General features: G+C 41.3%; 1 protein-coding gene across 1 annotated transcript; it reads right to left on the minus strand.

Annotated features, from left to right (window-relative positions):
• Positions 1–15: 15 nt before the first annotated feature.
• Positions 16–8747, minus strand: rab14l (RAB14, member RAS oncogene family, like). The gene is made up of 8 exons (XM_031860295.1): positions 8626–8747; positions 4291–4349; positions 3317–3370; positions 2509–2686; positions 1903–1969; positions 575–662; positions 332–362; positions 16–216 (listed from the first exon to the last, which is right to left on the minus strand). The coding sequence occupies exons 2-8, from the start codon at positions 4340–4342 to the stop codon at positions 39–41; spliced, it is 648 nt and encodes a 215-aa protein (XP_031716155.1). The 5' UTR covers positions 4343–4349; positions 8626–8747; the 3' UTR covers positions 16–38.
• Positions 8748–11697: the final 2950 nt, after the last annotated feature.

Here is an 11697-nt window from a genome sequence, read left to right on the forward strand (position 1 = left end):
GGGGGGGGGGGGGGGGGGGGGGGGGGGTTGCTTGGTCATTAGCATCCGCAGCCTTCCCTCTGGGGCTGTGGTTCGCTGGTTAGCCGACCGCCCTGGGGGGCCGAGGGCTTGTGCTGGACCCCTGACTCGGCGGCGTTCAGGTCCAGGCTACCATCTTGGATGTTCTGGTAGATCTTCTTCGCGGCTTCCAGGAAGGCGTCCTCGACGTTTTCACCGCTGAACACGAATGAGAGGGAAGTGAGAAAAGGAAGGCAGTTGGGAGTAAGAATGTAAGCAAAGGGATGTTTCATGTTCTGCTGTCACTGAAGTGGCTGAAGTTGTGCAGACTTACGTTTTTGCGCTGGCTTCCAGAAACAACAGACCTGTAGAACATAAAACAGATGCAATGACAGACTCAGTAAAACATTGTTACAAGCTCACATACCTCAAATACCAAGTTCTCATTCGCCCCCTCTTTCAATTAATAGCTCTGCTTTCCTCAAGTCAACTTCTCCTAAGTTCTGTCTCAGCAATACAGATAGAAAATGACATTAAACCCTCTTTCAAACATGCGATGTTCTTGTGTGCGGCTCACCGTTCTCTTCAGCAAACTGCTTCGCTTCCTCATACGTGACATCCCGCTGGGCCTCCAGGTCCGCTTTGTTTCCTATGAGAATGATCACCTGGAAATACGAGAGACAGGAACCGGAACGAGTGAGACGATCCTCTCGACTGTAGTGCTTGAAAATATAACTTCCCCCCTGAGAGACAGCACTGACGGTTCCTAAGGCAGTTGATATACTGTTGAGTTGTCTGTGGAGACGTTGACTGAGAGACACACTGAGGAACCGACACACTGAGGAACCGACACCCACCCCCCCACCCCACCCCACCCCACCCCCCACATGAGCACAGTTGACGGTGCCCCTAGCGATGTGATGTAATTAGACCTGTAACAATGTAATGGGCTTCTTTGTTGTAGACTCACAACTGCATGTTCGGCATAAACCTTCTGCTTTATTCCAGAATTGTTAACAATGATACTCGCTGTGAGAGTTTAAGAGCTATAGGCACAAATCTAAGCACCGTTGATTTGATACTGATATTAACTTGTAATTTAAGTCAAATTAAAATCGTACTTTTTGAATTATTGGTTATTGGGAAAAGGGACAACTGATTTGATTTTTTTTTTTTTTTAGAAGCTCTTGCTAAATCCAAAGAACGTCTTACACAACTCTTGTTTTCATTCAGATGACGACTACGGTGTCCGTCGAGTGAACACATAATGTGGTCATTATGTGTTCAAACACCAGCAGCCAAATAAAGTCCCTTAAAGCAGGAACACATGTTTACACTTGTATCACAAGATAGACTACAACACTGCCACCGCATGGCCGACACGAGACACCTCTGTGAAAAACAGATACGGTTGATATGCTTCTGTTGATGTTTTCATAGTCGAGAGGTGACAGAAAGAACAAAATAATATTCATAAAAGCAAAGTAAGGTTTGCGTTGTGAAAAGAGCAAAAGAAAATATGGTTGAACAAGACATCCCATCTGTGTATCTAAATATTAATAAACCTCTGTTTATACAGCAGGAAAACATCTTTCACTTGGCGTTAAAAACCCGGAGTGACCTTTGCATATTACAGGAACACATTACTCTGAGGGAACACTGCTCAGTAAATGGGAGCTAATCATATTTACCAAGAAATCCAATTTACGAAATGGACAAGGCTCTGCAGCTTTGAACAGGCTAAGAAGAGAGGGAGAGCGACACGGGGGAGAGCAAAAGAAAACTACACAGTAGAGTAACATATAGAGGGTGTATAGTGGGTGTAGGGACACACAGTTTAAGAGCAAAAGACAAACAGAGTAATTCCAGTACAAAAGATGAAAAGATGTTTATGTGTGTGCTTACAGTGTTGGGGTTGGTGAGGTTTCTGGCGTCAGTCAGCCAGCTGCTGAGATGGTTGTACGTGCTTCTCCTGCATGACATCGACAAAAAGGGGACAGTGGTTACAGAATTTAGAGGTTGTAGATATTTGTATTTGTGTAGTTTCTAACAGGAAAAACACACAAACTCCTGTTAAATCAGCAGCTTTGGTCAAATGAGTGAGTTCACGGCACTGACACACTGTACCCTCTTAAGTGGACCGGTCCATATATACGCATCTTTGTCTCCCATTTTTTTGTCAATTAGCCCAGCAGAAGCTGAGGGCGGTCGCATTAACAATGTAAACAATTCATATTATTTCTTCCACATAAGTGCTGTTTCTGGGGCCCTCGGGGCCCTTACTGGAGTTGGGTGTGGTGTGTGGAAAGACATTCCACATGTGGAACTGTGTTTATTTGGCACGCCTCTGATACCATCTAACACTTTGGGCAAGAGGGTCGGACACAAAGCTGTAAGAAACAAATCGTTTGTTTTGTTCAGGAGTCTGTAGACGGTGAAATGATGCACGTTCACCTTCTTCTTGAGCTTTGGAGTAAAGTCGAGACCGTGTGATAAGACTACATCCTGTACCTGGTGATATCGTAGACCATGAGCGCCCCTGCAGCTCCGCGGTAGTAGGAGCGGGTGACGGCCCTGAAGCGCTCTTGCCCCGCTGTGTCCCAAATCTGCAGCTTGATCTTCTGGCCGCTCACCTCAATTATCCTCGTACCAAACTCCACGCCGATCGTGTGGGGGCAGTCCGCCATGACTGGGGAGAGGAAGGGAGGTTACTGCGAGTCCAATGTGATGATTTGCGCCAATTAGTTCAGTTTATTTATGCCATTTTACACCCTAAATGGTCATGCATTTTTTTGGTGTTGTGCCGTTATTTGCCACGTGTCAACGTTAACATTTTGAGAGAGTTGGTGATTATAAGAAGAGAATTAGTGGTTTCCTTGTATTTAAGTTTTAAACTGAGGAACATGTACAGTTAGTGTGTTCGCTTACAGTGATAATGTTGTAATATACATTCTGTGAATACGTGTGCAGTCACACACCTCCATTGTGTGTGTGTGCGCATGTGCAGGATGTGACGGTGGCTGGTGAATGAGGACCACAGCATCTGGCTCGTTAATAGTAGCGCTGAACGAGACAGAGCTGAATGGTAATGGGAGGCTGCAGCTGACTCGCACACAGAAGAAGAAGAGTCTCTCACTGTTGAGCTCACACTCTTCTTCTATGCCGCCGACTTCCGCTTGCGCATTAAGAAATCTAAAGCGATCGAGGCACTCCAGTTGAACCTGGCAACCTTACACACACACACACACACACACACACACACACACACAGAGAGACAAGTACACACAGAAAAGGAGGCAAAAATCAGGGCAGCACTTACATTTCTTTTCTGTGAACTGGTGGAGCAAACATGACTTCCCTACCCCCATGTCCCCTGTGGAGAGAGCGAGAGAGAGACTAAATAGCAGAAGAAGAACAATTCTTTATTCAAGCCTGCAGCAATGCCCACTTGCATGTTGTAGCAGCCCCTCTGAGGAAGTCAGCGATGGTACTTAAGATTTAATGTGGAGCGATATGAGACAGAGAAAGGCATTAATATAATAATGTGTATTCATTGTCAATACAGAGTTTGACAATGTGGTGGGGTGTGCGATATTGACTAAATAAATACTTTTTCCACTGACCACCTTGTTACTCAAGGTGTGCCAATATTGTAAGAATGGCTATTGATGCTTTCATCTGTATTTAGCATAAAAACACCAAGCAGCCTGGAGGTTGGGGCATTTTCTGTTTATTCTACTCGGCTAAAAACGTCAAAAGAATCTCAGAAAAATGTGTGTGCAACTACAACAAGTGGGATCACAAGACCTTCAGACTTCCCTTTTCTAAAACCCAACGGTGAAGGTTTCCTTCACTGCTCTAGTGAAGGAAAGAAAAGTGAAGTAGGAAGCCAAAGGCTGCGCTTCAAGACTTCATGTACACTCCTCTTTCAGGTCCGAGCTGACGACTGTTAGCCGGGGTGAGAGAGAGAGGAGGGTAAATAGCCCAGAGCGGAGGTTAAGTTTGTTTATTTGTCTGTCTGTAAATGTATGTTCAAGTAAAAGCAGCAATATGCTCACATTTACAAACCTGTCAACAAAAGTGGGACATAATTCTAATCGGGGGAATGGCATTTAAAAACACATTTGACATACTAGACATATTGAAACATGTTGGACCCACTCAGTGTACGGTGTAGCATGAAGCATACAAAACATAGAAGTGGGATAGATAGACATATATATATATATATACACAGCAATGCACTGTGAACGGCTCATTAACAAGGCTCACTGTAAAGCATTGCTCACTTACCGATAATGATGTATTTGAAAATGTAGGAGTAGTTGTACGGTGCGGTGGCCATTGTGGCTCTGAAAGAGAGAGAAAAGGGGACGTTTAGGCACGTAAACCGATTCACGCAAGAGCAGTAATTCACTGTATTGTAGTAAGTTCATTGTTTTACCAACAATGACCACATTAATTCTGCATGCTGGTTTACTATCAGCAGGAGTTATTTTAGTTTCATTAAAGGTGCTCTCGCCCCATGAATAAATGATAATAAAACATATGTTATAATAACAAACAAATGTACATTTACGCGACAGAGTTTGTACACAAATGCATTATCAATTCAAATACAATTGCCAAAAAAAAAAAAACATACTATCCTAGAAGAGAGGCTAAAAAAAGTCAAACTTGAGCATGCCTGAGTGCAAATATAATTACATTAAGTACTGTGCACGTCTGCATATAAAATCGTCACATAAGAGCCGGTGTTATTCAACGACGCTATAATCCAATCAGAGCAATAGGTCCAGAGCCCAGGCAAAGACCAGATGCTTCATCGATGCACGCTAAAGCACAGCAAAACAAACAGTAGCCTGGACTTGTTTGGAATTACACATCCAAACATATACATTGTGTGAAGAGTCCAGTTAAACCATTTTAACAATGACCCTTATGCAATTTTAAATTACCCGATTATTATAAATATGGTGCACATCAATATCAGCAAGTATGCCCTTGATTAGGCCGTAAATAACTTTCTCTTAAATGCCTAAGATGCAACAGCTGAGACTGTACAAATACCTAAAACACTGACACTTTTTCATTTGGTTGGTCAGCTCGGAGGAGCTCTGACTGCACTTCCCACACGCTTCATATTTCTGCTCAGCTTACAGAAATAAAGCCAGAGAACAAACAGACGTAGCCATTTACTTTTAACAGCTTCGTGTCCACTGACGAACTGCTTAAGCTAATGATCCTTAACAATCCCGTGCCCCTTATGTTATTAACTTATATTACTACCACAAAAGGAATGAAACACGTCTTTGTGCCACATTGTTTGAACTATCACTAAAGCTGAAGTTAGCGCGGATCACATTAGAGTATTAAAAACATTTCAGAGCGCAAAGCTCGGGCAACCTTTTCACATAAGCTAAAAATAGCCCCGACACCTATCTGAGACCCGGCGACGCTTCATTGTTCACACTCCATACACAGCACACAGCCTTCAGGATTACCACACAATATCACCACGACTATATCAAAAAAACACATTCACAAAACAGCCAATGTGAGATGCTCCTTTTTGAACATGCACAGATTTGTTCATAAATAAATGATCGGGTCATGTATGGCATCCATAAAGCAGCTTCAGAAAGCTGGCCGTGTCTCTCTCACGAACAATTTCTCCATTAAATTCACTTTGCGATGCCATCAAGGCCATGTTGCATTTGTGCTGAATAAAGGCCGCTTTGTAATTCTGTCAAGGTGCTGATGTACGGTGTAACTGCGGTAGAGAGGTAAATAATTCAAGGCTTAACAATCAGGTGCATAATCATGCAGCGGCGCGATGGTTTCTACGTCCCTGGCAAAGATAAAGTCTGCCAGTGCCATTCTGTGATCCGCACCTCAGTGAAAACTGGGCTGAAATCACTGCCACATCACAGCCGAGTGCTGGTGTAGTGCTCACACACCTGTATCTGCAGCACAGTGGCCATGTTGGGACTGGCCAGATTAATGCTGACAGTGACACAAACAGACAAAACGTAGACGGCTGGGATTTGAGAATCTAAGAGAGCAGAAATTAAAAAAATAAAACAAAACGAGTAAAGATGAAATTACTTTACAGGGATTAAAAAGATAAATGAAAGGTGTAGACTTTCAGTAGCATTCGCAAATGGAGTGAAGTGGGTGAACACAGGATCAGAGACAGGGAAGGTTAATTCAGGTCGAAATGTTGCTTCAATAAAAATGGTATAGGGTCAGATACCCTCATGATACTGACAGTCATACTAATCCTATGCCTGAGGAAATCTATAAACATCAAAAGTAGAGAACACTTATGTTCAGAGATAAAATATATGAAAACAACAGACAATAACATTTGATAACTAAGACGACTCAAAAGCATGTTTCCGTATTTCTAATTTCCTGAAGAAGAATAGGACTTCAGGAGAAGCTACTAAGTGTTTCCATCGATGTAAACAACTTACAAAAGCAGGCTGTGACAGTGTTGTTTACTGGAGGCCTTAGAAAAGACTTGGCTCACCGTGACAGTCTGCCACAAACTCTGCAACTTGACCTGACATGTGGATAATTACTCAGGCTAACACCAACTAGCTAACTCAGGCAAAATGTCGTCTTTATGAACTTCCCATGTGATTATTGTAGGATCTACCCTTTTCCTACTTTGTTAAAAAAAACATGGCTAACTTTAATGCTACATTAAAGTTACACAGTACACTCGCTATCACAAGCTTGTTTACGCTGCAATGCTACATCTGCCGATTATCACTTAATGTATTAATATCTATATCAACTGTGTGGGTGACAGCATAACTTCTACATAATGTGAGGGCAGTTAATGAAGTTGTACCATGCGGGTTTCGAAGGGAAACAGATGTCGTGAACAAATCACGCAATCACACTTCTTTAAAATCATATATATAGATTTCTCCAGTCTTCCTCCTGTCACATGACCCTCATGTGGCATATTTACACCCAAGTGTGATGGTTTCCAGTGTGATGGAAAGTAAGCATTTACAGTAGGTTACCCAGAACTGAGGAAAAACAAGATGCAATTCAATTTCGATACCAAACCTTTTTTTTTTTTTTTTCAGCTTTTTGTGCTCATTAAGTATAAATAAACCCCATGGAGTATCCGTCAAGGAGTCACAATCATGTGACCAGAATGCAGCCTCAGCATTTCTCCCCAACCCACTGAATCTTCCGCCAGAGAAACACTGTCATTGACTTTCCTTCTCTCAACAGCCACTTCCCACATAAAGGGGACGACGCGTGACTCAAATCCATCAGGAAATCATGATAGATAGATAGATAGATAGATAGATAGCTAGCTTTCATTATGTTCAGGCCCGCTATTCAAATCATGTCTTAAAAGCCATAAAACAATATTATGACATCATCACCATCGTTCACAGGCTTTTACAATACATACAAATCAAATTTGATGTTTTACAATATTTACATGATTAAATAAAATCAAAACAATAAGTAATGTTGTTATTCAAGTTTCAGATCAAGCCTACTAATACACAGAGTGCATTGGCACAATAAATATAAATTATGAAACATTTTATACACATATAAGGGCAGATCTATCCACATTACCCATTTAAGACATTCGGGGTCTTCTTTTCAAATCACACATCTGTTGTTAGGAAAAGTAAAGCCAGCGAGGAGGCTAACACCCTGTTGGCTAAGGAGTTATCAGACCTGATGTTATGTGCACTACAGCTGACTACAGTATCACTTCTATACGAGTAACCAGAATTTAAAAATAAAAAAAGGGACAATCTGCAAACACAAATCCAAACAGACCCGACTGTTGTAGTCCATGTTATCACTTTTATTCGACATTGTAACGCCATAGCTGTTCCTAGCTTAGTTTAACAACAGGCAATTTGACAGCATCGGTTTGGTTAATTGTATGGTGTTAGTCAGCTCACAAAAAGTTAACAATGTTACTAAGCAAAAGAGAAAATGAAACCTGATATTTACTGGCTAAAACCCAACGACGTGATCGTGTCCGATAACAATCACGGCCCTAAATTAGCTGTTTTGACAGCTAAGTATGTGTTAGCTGGTTTACCTGCTCGCTGAGATCAACGGATATGTCTTGACAACAAATAGCGCAAGACGTAAGCCAATATTAGCACAAAGACAATCGAGGCAGTGTCACCTGATTAGTGTAACTACGTTAGAAAATCAACTTGGCCTCTGCACAATTTCACAAAAGCCACCAAAAACCAAACTAACGAAAGCCAGCTATATCTGTAGCATGCTAGTTAGCTGCGAGGGTTGGATTATGGTAAATACGATGTTTGGTTAGCTTGTCAACCCATTTAGAGTCATTGCTGATCAAGAGATTTATCGCCTACAATAGTAATCTCTAGCAGTTTAATGTGTAATATATACTATTATTTGAAGCTAACGATAAAAAACAACCTAGCATTAGCCATCTGTTAGCTAGCCTCGTTAGCTTGCCAATTAGCTGACTCCTGGCAAACACAAGCTAGCTTAACTGTTCCGACCGTCTCGTGATTGGAACACCAGTATCTTCACGTTGATCGGGGTGTACGTGTGAGCATGTTCCAAGTATGTGCTCGTCTCTGTCCTTACCAGAAATTACGTCTTTTGAGCTTTGTGTTCTTGAGCTGTCCAGAAGAGGAATGCAGGTTATCCTGGCTCAAGTATGATCTGTCTATCCAAGATGGCTGCTCGCGGCACAGGGTTTCCTCCGCTGTATACAATGGGCTTCTGGGACAAAGAGCATCATATGCGGCGATTTGAGGTGTGTGCACTGTTTGGTGGAGAGCAACCTCACCTGCACAGGTGTATTCATGCATACTGTACTGGCACACCTCTTAATACGGATACAGTTTCAATGATGATGATTACATCACCATGTGATAACCAACAAGGTTGAGTGTTCAGAGATTTTATTGCACCTGACTGAACCTGGGTTCAGAAGATAATGTGCACTTAGAAGACCTTGAAGATATCAGATATGTGAGGTTTAGACCGGTCAATCAAACCCATTGTATGCCTAAAAGTATATTTGTATTGTTTATTTGGATCCCCATCAGTTGTCCACATTCAAATAAAATGCAAAAAAATAACAAATGTTTACATTGCGTACATATGTTACAGTAATTAATGAGCATCACCATTGCAACTCAAGAAATGCCTCAAGACATGGGCTTTAACAAACATTCAACGAGAACAATTTAAATGAGTTGTAGCCTGAATAAAAACAATTATCTAAATTTATGTGATCATCCATACTGTTTAATAATTTAGAACAACTATTTTGCAGGCCTGTCTTATTCAAGAATAACATCTTTAGCAGTCTCTTAAACATTTTTTCAGAGATTCTTGAGATATAAAACATGTAAAACTGTTCCAGTGATATATAGCTCTATTGGCCCTGTTAATGTTATGTTCATTGCAATGGTCCTTAGTCTGTATCTTTCCCATGTGTTTGTGCAAATCAACTGAAGCCAGGTTCAAATTTGTTAATGTGTTAATTGGGAACAAAATGTGAGAGAATTACAAATGTGTTACATGCAAACAATCAGCATAAGGAAGTGGGACTATGAGCTATTTATTCAATATTTGGACACTATCCATTCTGCCAAAATGTCGCCGTGTAAAGTTTTTAGCTCCAGCAGTGCTGCAACGTTTACTCAGATTTTAAAGGCTGGTAATTTTTGATACCCAGACTTGTTTTGTATATGACAGCTTTATAATACACAAAGCCTATACTGTATATGGTACTTAACAAAACCCTCGATGAAATGTCTGTACAACATTTTTTTCATTTCTATTTATTTCATGTCAGTGTTACACATTTTCATATGCACATAAAATCCCTTTCTGGTCAGCTGGCCTACGGTTTAAATTAAATCATGTGAACCCCAAGTCATTTTAATTTGCTCTGATTCCGTGTAGTATGTGACATTCATGGTGTGTCTTGGTGTGATACAAATTTCCATTTCAAGCACTTTTGAAAAATATGAAACATTTTAATATAGTAATTCACAACATTACATGCTTTCACTGTACAATTTTTCTTACAGTCCCACATACAACATGCAGTGTGCTTTCCCAAGATTAACTGTGAGAACTGGACAGCAAACTAGAAAAAATATCTTCAACTTAGCAAAGTAAATAGCCTGTGTATTTAAAATAAAATACTGCACAACAAAGATTTGATCTTGAGAAAGATGATGAGGAAAATGAATTCATGTCTTACAGTACAAGTGGACATAAGCCATTATAAGTCTCAAGTCTGTGTGTATCTGTATCGCTGATACAAGGTGTCTTTACTAAAAAAAAATCTAAATAAACCTACATTATGACTCTAAGATCTTTCTTTCATGGCAACAAATGGCCCATAATATCCCATATACTGTACTTCAAGCTATGTAAGTGAGTGGATCTGCACAATAAATTCACTGATGACTGCAAGCTGCTTCATAGTTATTTTGATCAAACATATTCACAGGGTTATTTTGCCATCGCTCTGACTGTAAATCCAAGCTAACAATGTGACAAAAGCTTACTATTTCAAGGTGCAAAACTCTCATTCAGCTCTAAACATGAGCAGCTAAGAGAAGAGATGACAGCTATTGTTTCCCACCACCATAGTCCACTGGTGTTATGTCCCTCTCCAGATTGTCTCCATATCACAACCACATCCTCATAAGCAAGAGGCTGAACAGTGCACAGATGTAGTGGAGCGTGCACGGGTGCCAGGAGGGGGCGCTGTTACATAGGTCTGAGTCACAGCAGTGGATGCGCACCCCTGGCAGCTCATGTTGCTGGCAGTGTCTGGATGTGGCACAACCACTGGTCAGGACGATACCCAGGGCCGCTGGAGGGACAGAAGGGGGAGACAGTCAGTCAGAGAAGAGTGACGAGCTGGTGTTTGGCTCAGCAAGAAAAAAACAGCATAAGTAAGCGCAAAGTGTGTAATGAGACATGAGATCTTAAAGGCACACTCAGGATGTGTCTTCACAGCTGACAAAACAAGCTCTCTCTCTCTGACAAATGGTACATGGATAGAGAAAGCTGCACATTCTGTGGAGATTCTCTCTAGACTCTGGCTGTCGTATAGTTTTGGAGAAAGGCATGTGGCTAAAAACTGACCTCCAATCATTACTGCAATATCATTTGTGGGGTATTTACATTGGTCTGAGTCCTTTAACCTTACAACCAATGAAACTAAAATGCATAATTCGAATCTTTGAGCAGCAATACTTGGCATAAGCAAATTCTAAATAAAAGGGAGCCATACTTCTTCTTCTCCACTCTGTTTGTCAGTTAAAGTAGTTTCTACAGTGAGATTTTACTGTGCACCTTATTGCACTCAATTAGCACCTAACAACACCTCTGCTCTGCCATTTATAGTCCCCTAGTGATGAAAAGCAAGAGTGATCATGTCTTCTAGGTGCACAGCAGATCCTGTCAAGAATCTATCGACACGGTTATAATGTAAGAGGCAGCTGAGAAGTGAGAGGATATTGCTCAGGAGAGAAGGGCACTGGAGTAGTTATGGATTAAGGACAGATGTCGTGTATCTGAGAACAAAGGGGACTATAACTAAGACGCTCATAGATCTTCACCAGCATCTGTTAGAGTTGAGTTTGGCGGGGTCACATGAAGATTAACAGGCTGACTGGCCACAGA

This window comes from Anarrhichthys ocellatus, unplaced genomic scaffold (assembly GCF_004355925.1).
Source record: "Anarrhichthys ocellatus isolate YVR2014 unplaced genomic scaffold, GSC_Weel_1.0 scaffold23, whole genome shotgun sequence".
Classification (NCBI taxonomy): domain Eukaryota; kingdom Metazoa; phylum Chordata; class Actinopteri; order Perciformes; family Anarhichadidae; genus Anarrhichthys; species Anarrhichthys ocellatus.